The sequence below is a fragment of the Notothenia rossii genome (assembly GCF_949606895.1).
Source record: "Notothenia rossii genome assembly, chromosome: 6".
Taxonomy (NCBI): Eukaryota; Metazoa; Chordata; class Actinopteri; order Perciformes; family Nototheniidae; genus Notothenia; species Notothenia rossii.
Window position 1 is genome coordinate 81,774,147 of NC_136909.1, and position 12,654 is coordinate 81,786,800.

Genomic DNA, 12,654 nt, shown 5'->3' on the forward strand with positions numbered 1-12,654 from the left:
TCTACTTAATTCCCCTGCATGTATCCTCCACCCCTTCCTCCTCCTCCTCCTCCTCCGGATATAAGTACATCCTGATCTATTACCAGGCCCCTGCAGATACACTGAGACAAAATGAGAGACTTTGATTTTCTAATACCATTAGACTATGTGTGCCTGTGTGTGTGTGTGTGTGTGTGTGTGTATGTGTGTGTGTGTGTGTGTGTGTGTGTGTGTGTGTGTGTGTGTGTGTGTGTGTGTGTGTGTGTGTGTGTGTGTGTGTGTGTGTGTGTGTGTGTGTGTGTGTGTGTGTGTGTGTGTGTGTGTGTGTGTGTGTGTGTGTGTGTGTGTTTGGGTGGGGGGGGGGGTGTGGAGATCTGATGGCGGACTCAATAAGAGAAGAAGAGCTGAGATTTATTAGTGGGATACAAGTCCAAAATCAATCAGGTGATTGAATCAGGATATTATTGGTCGTAAATTAGAGAGTTGTGTATGTCAGACAGGGGAAGGAGGAAGTGGCTGAGTGCAGAAGAGGAAGAGCAAGGTAAGCTGGTTGGTGAGTTTATCTGATTCTTTATGTCATGACCAATACATGCCCCCGGTTAGCCTCTCTGGAATGCATGTTTCAGCCACGCAGGCCAGGTTTTATTGTATAAGTAGTGTAGCGTGCACTTTCTTATCCCGGTTCATTTCATTTATCCCTCCCTGTCTCAGCAACATTTTACGATGCCATAATAAAATAAGGAAGCAAAAACAAACGTGGAGGAAAATGGCTTCACTGGAGCAAAAATAAAGGAGTTTCTGAAATTGGCAACGAGACACATAGAGAGATAAATAAAAGCACAAACTCACATGTGGAGGCGTGGGATCCCTCCAGACGGAGCACTGGAATCATAGACTGTGTTTATAAACACTGTAATTCATCTTTATCAGTGACTGAGCTTCAACACACACAGTTATATCATATCACCACGAGATACTGCAGCTCTTATTTATAAGGGTTCATGTATTTCCACTATCACATGTCAGTATGCAGAACAGGACTCAATTATTTTATGTACTTTGGCAAAATAAAGATGAAATACAAACAAACAAGTTTTATAAAGATTTACGATTTATGCTTTTTTTTTTTATTGGACATTATTTTGGTTATAACATTGTACTCACTAAAAGTTCTATAAAACAATCTTAAATAACCTCTAAGGCTATTGTAAACTGTATACCGTGCAATGCTTTCAATGCATATAAATACATTATAACTTTGCTGTTCTTATAATAATAATAATAATAATAATAAGAGCAATATAAACAATTTTTAATTAAAGCCACACAATCTACATATAGGTGTAGAACTGTTTACTTGTGGGAATGAGAAAGTACAGATGGAGATGCACACACACACACACACACACACACACACACACACACACACACACACACACACACACACACACACACACACACACACACACACACACACACACACAGGACATGCACAAACACAAAAATTGCACAAAAAGCTGCAGACACACGTTCATTTGAAAGAAACAACAGTGCTAGAAACACAAACATGCACGGAGGTACAGACTCACGCATGTGCAGACATCAAACTCTCTAAACACACACACACACACACACACACACACACACACACACACACACACACACACACACACACACGCGCGCGCGCACGCCGCCTGTAGCTTGTGAGTTTTAGTCAGTCGATGTTCCCATGAAAAAGAGAAATGTCCGTTGTCCAGGCCTCCCAACACAGTTCACAGTTGAAACAACATCTAATAAAAAAGAAGAGCGGTGATATAAAGATAAGGCCTCATGAATATAAACGGGCCAGGGGACTGATAAAGAGAGGGGGGGTTGAGGGAGATAAAAAGAGGTCGACAAACACGGATAGACTGTGAGACTCTTCCATCTGGATCTGATGTCCTGTCGGAGGATTATATTTACACCTGGCCTTTTAGCACATACACTGACACGTGATTTGTGTTACCCTCACCAAAACAAAGAAACTGTAGTTATGCCATCACTTCCTCAAACAACATAAACATCTTGTAAACATGTAGACATGCTGCCATCGTGTATTCATTTGGACTAATGTGTCTTTCATCACCTTAAGACAGGGGTGTCAAACTCAATCACACAGTGGGCCAAAATAAAAAAATGGGTACTAGTCGAGGGCCGGACTGGTTCAATGTTTATTGCAAAACGTATTGAAATCAACTTATTGCACATATTAAACCTGGAACTAGGCGTGCGGTGCAGTGGGTTGAGCGTTGGTGTTTGGATCAGGGGGTCACAGGTTCAAACCCCACTGCAGTCAGCATGTCCCTGAGACACTTCACCCCAAATTGCTCCTGTGGCGATTGCCCACAGTGTTGAGTATGTAAGTTGCTTTGGATAAAAACGTCTAACATGTAATGTAACAAACAAAGCTTAAATTATTGCCTATAAAAACAACATTAAACATTAAATAAGTTGCATTCATTTCTTATGGCTATATCTGCAGCTTCTCCAGAGTCATTTCTTATGATTACATTTCTCCACAGGCCAACAACAGCTTCAAAAAAACTATTTCCCTCAAAGAAAAAACCAAACATGCCCTGTTGTCGTGAGAAAGAAAGTGCAGAAGGAAACATGTAAACTCAGTGAGCTGCTCTGTGATGCTAGTTCAAGCCAGATACTTGGCATCTCATCTTGGGTGCAAGGTCATCAATGTTTGGGCTCAGGCTCTGAGCTGAGGAGACCCTCAGGATGGAGTGAAGGTGCAATATACCGGCGGGCCAGATCTAATAGTAATTAGAAATTATCCTGCGGGCCGAAATGAAATCCACCAAGGGCCTGATTTGGCCCCCGGGCCTTGAGTTTGACACCTTAAGAGATAGTTTGGATGTACATTTGGCCTTTGTTCATCCTGTAACATATAAACAATACACATTCCTCAGGGGAGAGTATCCAAGGTACATGTCTTCTATTGTAAGAACGGCACTTTTTGCTGGACAGAAATTAGACTGATAATCGAAATATGAACGACCAATCAAGATGAAGCCTTGCACATTATACATGTAAATATATCTATACTGTGTAAAAAGAAACGTTACATTACATGTTTTAGTGTTTCCCACGGAGCGTCTTATGGAGCCACATCATGACGTTACTGACATTTCAAAATGGTCCAACCCTGGTGATCAATTCACTCCCTGTAAATGTGATTGATTCCCCTCTCAGTCACTGTTTCTCTCATCATACAAAGCTTTTGTTTCAACTTGCTCTGTCTACCAGAAAACTGCTTTATGTGAAGCATCAAATACGTCTTTTTGATGTGAAGAATTCTGTCACTTTTCTCATTGTCTTATGTGGTAAATCTCACCATCTGGCACTTATGAGTTAAAACAAACCATCAATAGTGTTTTGCAAATACTATTTGAATCAGGTCTGGCTCTCATTTACAAATGTCTGGATGTCTCAGATGTTGGGGAACGTCATCTTTCTCTCCATCAATCGAGCAGGAAGCATATTATTATTATAGAGTTTTTGAACCCTTCTCTTCTTCCCTCCTCTTCTTTCTCTCTGTCTATAAACTACATAACTTTTTATGTTAATCCCCAGACTTCCTTTTTATAATGTCGTCCCTTCTCCTTCAAAACTCTCTTTTCCCAAACATTTCTTTTTACATTTAAACCCCCGGTCATTTGATGGCTCCATATGAAATATCATGCCAAACTGTCCCAAACAAGTTGGTCAGCCATTGTTCTCGAGCACAAATCAAAGAAATTGTTTCTCTCTCAAGGATATGATGTGTATTATAACAACGTGGTGCCAGCTTTGTGGAGTGGAGTATTGGCTTGAGTATCTGGACTCACGTAAACATTGCATAGCTGCAAAGTTATTCCTATTCTTCAAACAAATTAAACTACTTCTTCAAGGTATAGAGTACAATAAAGAAGTTAGTATTATTCCATTTACAGTAAACACATTCGAGCACAGCGCGTATTAATATATGTGAATTTAGTTAGACATATTGTAAACCTAATATCATTCATGGACGCACACAAAGCCGGCAGTGGCTCAGTCAGTAGGGGCTTGGACTGGGAGCTGTAGGATCGCCGGTTCAAGTCCCCGACCACACCTAAATATGGAGTGCTACTTGGAGAGGCCCCAGTTCACCTCCTGCCCAGCCGTGGTGCCCTTGAGCAAGGCACCGGACAACCCCCTTCGCCCCCCACTCCCATTGCTTCCCGGGCGCTGTACAATAGCTGCCCACTGCTCCTAGTGCTAGGCTCCTGGTACTAGGATGGGTTCAAAGCAGAGAACACATGTCACTGTGTCTGCTGTGTGCTCTGCATGTGTGACCATTAAAGAGGGCTTCATCCCTCCCATTCTACTCAACATTATTTAAACTGTGTGGACACGAAGACATGTTCGATTGTTGAAGGTTGCATCCCATGTTTGATTAAGCTGCTAAAACAGGCTGTACTCTTCTTGGAAAGCTTTCCGTGATTATTTGAACTTTGTTGCAGGTTTTTTCTCCAATTCATCCACAGTTGCATTATCAAGGTTGGCCATTGATGTTGTGCGATGAGCCCTGGCTCAAAATGACTTCCAAATGATCATAAGGTTATACCCCACCAAGCACAAATAGGTCCTCTTCAACCCTCTTTCTTAGTTTGATCTGAGGATTGCAGATGCATTCTTGTTTGTTTCTTATTTCTGTTGACAGAGTCTCTTGGATTCATAAGCAAAAGCAGATATTAATAGTCAAAGGAGGTTCTTCCAGTAATCCTCGCACTGAATGAGTAATGTGAGTCTGTTTATAGTTTTGGTGGTGAGTACTGTCATCCTTTCCTCTTCCATCTTTCTCTCCTTCCTTCCTTCTCTTTATCGCCTTCTTCCTCCATCACCCCATCCCACCCCTGTTCCTTCCTGCCACGATCTTCCCTCCCTCCTTGTCTCCTCCCTTTAATTCTCATTTCTTTTTTCTTTCCCTGTCTGTTCCTTTGCACCCCTTCTCTCCCTCTCTTTTCACCCTCCCTCCCTCTGTCCATCCGTAACCACCCTTTAGCAGTCACAGTAGGGTTATTTGTCTATCAGTTACAAGGGCATGTCTCTGCCAGGAGTGAGATAACAGAGGATGAAACCATGTGGTGGTCCTCTCTCCTTTGTCTGTTCTCCCTCCTTCTTTCCTCCTTATCTTCCTCCATTTCCTCTGTCTTCCTGTTCCCCCTCTTTCTCCCATGAACACACACACACACACACACACACACACACACACACACACACACACACACACACACACACACACACACACACACCCCCCCCTCTTTTTTCCCTCTGTCTTCTGTTTGTGTTCATTAGTCCAGTGCAGCAGGCGAGGGTCTGGTTTGGGGTCTGAATAGAAGAATACTTGTCTGGCATAGAGCCTGGCGATGGCTCAAACACACATGCACATGCACACACACACACATGCACACACACACACACACACACACACGCACGCACGCACACGCACGCACACACACATGCACAAACACAAAAATTGCACAAAAAGCTGCAGACACACGTTCATTTGAAAGAAACAACAGTGCTAGAAACACAAACATGCACGGAGGTACAGACTCACGCATATGTGCAGACATCAAACTCTCCCCACACACACACACACACACACACACACACACACACACACACACACACACACACACACACACACACAAACACACACACACACACAGGCCTCCCATCCATCCATCTTAGCTCCTTGATTAGATTAGGCATTATTAATGGAGGGCCTGTGAGCCGAGCAGACAGCAGGGTCACACCGAGTTTAATTCCATTCTCAGATAACTTCATTTGGCCTGATGCGATTGTTATTGCCCCGGTGCTAGATGTTTATAGGAAACAATAGCCCCCATAACACATCCAGACATCCTATTTAAAGAGGGTCAGGCAGGGGCATTGGATCCAGCAGCTCCTCTTCCTGCCGCCCCGGTGTTGTGGCTGATTTAAGGGGTTGGCCATTTCCATCGCCGGGGAAAAGAGGATTAACTGGCGCATTGAAATGTATTACCTTAGCCAAGCCAAGCCCATGCACCATCAACACGTGCTTCCATCGCATTTGGATAGGCTAGCAAAAGACAAAAGGAAGCGGTGCTGGAATTTCGTGATAACCCTCCGTGTGGCTTTCAGCGAGCAGTAAATCTCGTCTTTTATTGGTTCGTCACAGGGAGCTCTCTTACAAAGGATAAACATTAAGCGTAGATGGCACAAATTTATTATGTGTGGTCGTCGACAAGGGGAATAAAGCTGTCGAAGGGGAGAGTGACAGAGGGGGGAAATGAGATTGATATGCACATTGCATCAGAGAGGACAATGTAATTAAACTAGAAGAGTGTAGGATTTGTGTTCCTTGGATGTCGAGATAGATAGATATTTGCATTGTAATTCTCATATTGAACATTATAGGATTTTTTTTTTTCATTATAACTCCAAAAGCTGTGCCCATTACATATTGGAAAATATGAAAAACCACAATCACTTTTAAGAAATTCCATCATCAGCGACCACACTATTCGCTGTGACTTCCACCAAATAGAACTTGAGGGGAACGACGCCCTCAAAAACATCCAAAGGCCTAACCAAGATGTCTACGTTACTGCTTGAAATTGATTTCCACCCATTGAAAGTGAAGGAGCGAGCGAGCTGGACATCAAATGAGCCGCGCTCTTCGTTTCCAAACACACACCACATTAATGGGAGCCGGGTTTCATGTTGAAACATTACAGCCCGCGGTGTGCAATTCCTTGGTTTTCATTTAGAATTTTTTTACGCCATGTCACGTTAATGTTACAGCCACTGACATTTCAGTCATCACCTCATCGGGGCTGAGGTAATGCTTTTCGGTTTTGGAAAAGTGTTGGAACCGGTCCAAGAGCTGTTAGAAAAGAGCTTATCGTGTATCGTGTTGCCGCTCTGCAGTCCTGTTAGTGTTAGCCTGCTGCTGATGGAGCGCTCTGTGCGGGTGGGTCGGTCCGTGCATAGCCAAAATGGAGTCCCCCCCGCGGATCCAGTTTCCCTGTGATGGATGAGTTTGGCTGGAAACCGTCGGTAGAGCTATGACCTTGTTGATTGCATGCATGTTTCATGGGGTGATGCTGTGGATTGAGGCTACAGCTCCCCTCTCACCCCAAACCTACGTTGTCCTCTGCAACTTCCTCTCCTTCGGATACAATCACAGCTGCTTTAATAGCTAAGTATAATACATGTCCAGGAATTCTCACTGACACACAGCTTGAACAGTACACACTAACACACATAATGGTCACTTGGAGTGTATAGCATGGTTAAGTATTTATAAATGTATTAATTGAAAACAAGCGTTTGATATCAGTTTAATTTGTTTTGCTAAATACTACCTTCTTTCTTCAGTACATGTAGTGTTATATTGCAATGTAAATACTGTTATATTTTGTATTATTTTTAAATTAATATTTTTCTAGTTCTCTACCTGTGTTTTTAATTCTTTTTTGTATGCACCACGACACCAAGTAAAATTCCTTGTACGTGTAAACCTACCTGGTAATAAACCTGTTTCTGATTCTGATTTGATAGCAACAAGATTTTCTACATATTTATATTTTGACTACTTAACATGTGCAGAACTACAATCTTAAAGGAAAATCAGTTTCACTTCCTCTATAATCAACACTGCATAACAAGTGACCAACGAACGCAATCATCGAAAACCAAAGCCACATTCTGCGTGTCAAAAGTTCCTTGAAGACAAAAGCACAGCAATATGAGTCAGGGTGGGAGTGAGGCCAAGAAAGTTTTCGTTCTCATAACATTCACAGGTGCAAGTAAATAAGTCCAATTTAGCTCCTTGTGCAGATTTGTACCTGATGAAAACAAAGTGTTTCTGGCTCTGAGATGAGATGGAGCAGGAAGGGAGCTCCAGTTTCTCCTCACACCTGGTGCTAGCTAGCAGCGCTGCCCAACCCTCGCAGCGCTACGGGAGAGCAGACTCACCGCGGACCGAACAAGCTGTTGGAAAACCCTAGGTGGCCATAATGAGAACGTAGTGTAATGTATCACACTGCCGGCGCTATTGGAACCAGAGGCATGCTGGGCTATAAGCAGACGGGAAGAAAGTTAATCACTGACTTACGGGCTATTCTCAAGTTTGTGTCCTCTTTGAAAACAGAAGGAAACTTTGCTCTGGCTGGAAGAGGTTTATACAGAAGATATTATCAGTTGTAATCTTCGCCTGGCTCTTCAACTGATAATTGAGCTTGATTGTGTCAAATGTATTCTGATATTGAGTGTTTAATGACAGTGTTACAGTGTGCAACATACGTTTTAAAAGAAGTTATGTTACTGTTCATATCGGGCTCCGTATCTAAAGATGTTTTTTTCCCCCTATATTTTTGTAATAGCACATTTAGTTATTAAACTGCTCCACATATATCAGTGCATATAATCACTAATGTGAAATGACTTTTACTTTCATACCAGTCAAAATAAAGTGTAATCCTTAAACTTAATTTTCATTAAAAATGTCTATGAACTAATTTCATGCTTAATTTGCCTCAAAAAGAGAAAGAGAGATTGAGTTGGGATGCAGGATCAGTATACATTTATAAAAGTATAAGGAAAAGAACACCCCGCTATAGACTAAGCTGTATACCTTTCTATATAGCACCATAGTCCATCTGATGCGATGTAACATCCCACAATAAATGAAAGCAGAAATGACACAAACGCTATTAAGTACAGCTGTTTGCCAGGGTGGCCTTAGTTGGCAGTTTGATGAGATGCCAAGCGAGTTTGATACTGTCTTCTTTTATATGCAGGGCACAATAATTGATGGTTGTATTGCAATCAGGGCCTGTAAAGCTGTCATCATCAGTCTGGGCTGCCAGAGGTCGCTTCCTCACTCCTCCCTCAGTACTACCTGTGGTTTGTGTGCACAACAAACAGCTGATAACAACTTACTCCAGATAAAGGAGAGGTGTTTTACAGTTTTTCTCAATCGCTAAACCCACTATTTAGAATCAAAATTCCTTTCATCAAACCAACAGCACAGCCATCGAAACAGAAAACCATTTCTCTACAACAGTATACCATTTCTCATTGATATCACACAAAATGCAGATGCTAAGCAGTGTTTTGCAAAACAGATCACACAATTCTCTAACTGAAGTTACAATTCTCTACACAAAGATCAAAAATCTGTTGTGTAACTCATGTCTACAAAACAACAAATAATCTTCTCACAGTGGATAACACTTCCTCATAAACTTAGACCATAGCTACACTAATTGACACTTGATGTGCAAAATATTAACACTTGTTATCAGTCAGTACCCCATTGAAAAAGGTAACTCCATGGAATGTACTGTATACCTTACAGTAATGATGTTACATTGAAAACATTTACATGATAGAATTTGCATGACTGTACTTAAAATATTTTTTTAAATGGTGCCGGTAAAGCTATAATAGTGTTGATATGACTTGCATAGGTCTTTGAGATGTTCATATGGGGAGGATTAGCTATAGCTGATACAACATTTTTACAGTCAGTAATTGTGGTCTTTTCCTTTTTGCACATTGAGAAATGTTTTTTTTTGTATTGGGGTGAATTGAGTACTTCACTTCCATGTCAATGAATTGCTCACAGCTGACATCAATGAATTTCCTATAGTAATTGTAATTAGTGAGAATCCTATAAAAGACCTCCCTCACTTCAGTAAGATGTTTGTGTAAACAAAATGGCTGATCGAGTAGGTAGAGGAGCTCTGAGAGGAAGAAGGAACCCTGTTGTTCAGCGAGGAAGAGGGAGGGCTGATGTTCAGAGAGGAAGAGGGAGAGCTGATGTTCAGAGAGGAAGAGGGAGAGCTGATGTTCAGAGAGGAAGAGGGAACCCTCATGTTCAGAGAGGAAGAGGGAGGGCTGTACGTATGCGTGGTGGAAGAGTTGAAAGGGGACCAATGCGAACAGTAGTTTCGGACAACACCCGTGCAACTATTGTGGACCACGTCATAAACCATGGCATGTCCCTCAGTGAGGCTGGCCAAAGGGTTCAGCCCAATATACCGAGATCAACAGTGGCATCCATTATTAGGATCTTCAGGCACGAAAATAGGTAAGCTACTGTAACCCTTTTTTACAGCACTTCATGCATTTCTATTTTGATGTAGGTTTCGATCACTGTTTTTATATTACAGTACATAACATTCTCAAATATTTATTGATAGAACTGAAAGAGCACCCCGCTCTGGTGGCAGACGAAAGGCCTTTACTCCAGAACAAGAGTCTGCCATTGTTGATATGGTTGTGGCCAACAATGAAATCCGCTTAAGGGAGATTCAGGCCAGAATAATTGCAGACCAGGATGTCTTCAGTAACATTCAGTCTATAAGTGTTGCAACCATTGACCGGGTGTTAAAGAGGCAACACCTCAGAATGAAACAGATCTATAAGGTTCCTTTTGAACGCAACTCTGACCGTGTGAAGGAGTTAAGGCACCGGTATGTACAGGTAAGGACCTCAATCACACTGATGGCTTGCCTATATTTTTAGTATGTCTGACTGCTTACAGTAATGTAAAACGGTCCTCTGTTTGTTTCATTTTCTTTAGCGAATGATGGAGCTGGAAGGCAATGCATTACCACATGTTTTTGTATATGTGGATGAAGCAGGCTTCAACCTCTCCAAAGTGAGGAGACGTGGGAGGAACCTTATTGGGCAAAGAGCGACAGTCTTTGTTCCAGGCCAAAGGGGAGGAAACATAACATTGTGTGCGGCTATCTCGACACAAGGCGTCCTTGCTCACATCCCTTTAATGGGAGCATATAACACGCAACGTGTCCTTGCCTTCCTGGATGTCCTGTATGACGGACTTGTGCCACCAGAAGAGAGGGATCAAGTGAGGTCGGTTCACGTGGTCATATGGGACAATGTGGCATTCCACCACTCTCGTGACGTGAGGGCATGGTTTGAGGCTCATCCACACATGGCCATGGAGTTCCTCCCTCCATACTCCCCATTTCTAAACCCCATTGAGGAGTTCTTCTCTGCCTGGAGATGGAAGGTTTATGACCATCATCCTCATGACAGAATGCCCCTTTTGGACGCAATGAATGCTGGCTGTCGGGACATCTCTGCGGAATCCTGTCAAGGGTGGTGTCGACACGCAAGGAGATATTTCCCACGCTGCCTTGCAAGGGAAGACATACGCTGTGATGTAGATGAGGCTATGTGGCCAGACAGACGCCAAAGAGCAGATCAGTAAAGTTATATAGATCTCATTCTCTGCTTTACTGCTGATTTACATCATTTACCCATGTTATTTTTTTCCAGTGTATTGCTATTCGTCTTTTGTTTCTGTTACGGTGCTCTTCTGAAAATGAGACAATAAAAACAATGGCATAGTTACAGTAAGACTCTGTTTTTCCTATATGTAAGTTTGTTTCTCCCAACTTGTCAGTTTTCCGTTCAGTTTCCAATATCGATAGCTTGAGGTTTGTGTATTGATGATTGTAGTCAGTATTTAGTGTGCCACTTAGTAATGACTGTTCAAATAGTCTTCTGATGAGCTGACAAATGTTTGTTTTTGGAGAAGGTATCTGGTTTTGGAAGGGGTATTTTTAGTTTTGAGTGCCTTAGAGCACTTTGCAAGAAATGTATATTGTTATGGTAGAATGGGTTATTATGGTGACCGGAGTTTCAGTTATGAAAACACATTTGTCTCATTAGAGGACAATTTGTTCTGTTTCGATCGACTTATTCTTTTTTGTGACCAGTATTTTCAGTTTTGGTCATGTAAGTGCATTTTGCAAAAGATATTCAGAGTTATGGCAAGTGTGTTTCTGTTTAGATGGCTATGCTCTTGTTTTGAAGAAATGAATTTAGATTCTAAAAAGTGGGTTTAGCGATTGAGAAAAACTGTAAACGGAGAGGGAAGTTGATAATGACACCTGAGGTTTCTGGAATGATAGGTTACAGTGTGTACACTGTTGGGAGAAGAGATGATCCCGACATGGCACTGATTACACGTCAGGAGATAAAGAGGACACTGTGTGTGTGTGTGTGTGTGTGTGTGTGTGTGTGTGTGTGTGTGTGTGTGTGTGTGTGTGTGTGTGTGTGTGTGTGTGTGTGTGTGTGTGTGTGTGTGTGTGTGTGTGTGTGTGTGTGTGTGTGTGTGGATGTGTGTTCCATTTTTGATTGAACGCCTGAGTCCCTTGGCATGCAATGATGTCTCCTTTGTGTGTGTTTATGTGCTATATAGTATATTAAAAAGAATACATTGTGCATGCAGACTTTAATACACGTCGTTGAATATGCACACTGTACTGTATGTACCTGTGTGTGTGTGTGTGTGTGTGTGTGTGTGTGTGTGTGTGTGTGTGTGTGTGTGTGTGTGTGTGTGTGTGTGTGTGTGTGTGTGTGTGAGTGTGTGTGTGTGTGTGTGTGTGTGTGTGTGTGTGTGTGTGTGTGTGTGTGTTGGAGAGAGGGGGGGCCTAATGTCTCTGCATGCAGCTGAGCAGCAGCAGCAGCCTAGGTGGCAGGCAGAGTCCATAATGGAGTAGCCATGCTGAGCTGAATAATTCATATCTGGGTGGGAGCTCAGATGAGGATATCCAGCATTTTCATATATTAATT

The 12,654-nt window shown here is 42.3% G+C and overlaps 1 protein-coding gene across 1 annotated transcript; it reads left to right on the forward strand.

Annotated features, from left to right (window-relative positions):
- Positions 1 to 9,007: 9,007 nt before the first annotated feature.
- Positions 9,008 to 11,427, forward strand: LOC307045285 (uncharacterized protein). Its single transcript, XM_079690831.1, has 3 exons — positions 9,008 to 10,135; positions 10,248 to 10,530; positions 10,631 to 11,427. Exons 1-3 carry the CDS (start codon positions 9,762 to 9,764, stop codon positions 11,282 to 11,284), a joined length of 1,311 nt encoding a protein of 436 aa, XP_079546957.1. The 5' UTR covers positions 9,008 to 9,761; the 3' UTR covers positions 11,285 to 11,427.
- The last annotated feature ends 1,227 nt before the right edge of the window (positions 11,428 to 12,654 follow it).

Excerpts from the sequence above, each read along its gene's own strand:
- LOC307045285 (XM_079690831.1), top strand. The coding sequence starts at position 9,762 with ATGGCTGATCGAGTAGGTAGAGGAGCTCTGAGAGGAAGAAGGAACCCT. Across the intron at positions 10,136-10,247 it reads ATCTTCAGGCACGAAAATAG|AACTGAAAGAGCACCCCGCT; the intron begins GTAAGCTACTGT and ends ATTTATTGATAG. Across the intron at positions 10,531-10,630 it reads TAAGGCACCGGTATGTACAG|CGAATGATGGAGCTGGAAGG; the intron begins GTAAGGACCTCA and ends CATTTTCTTTAG.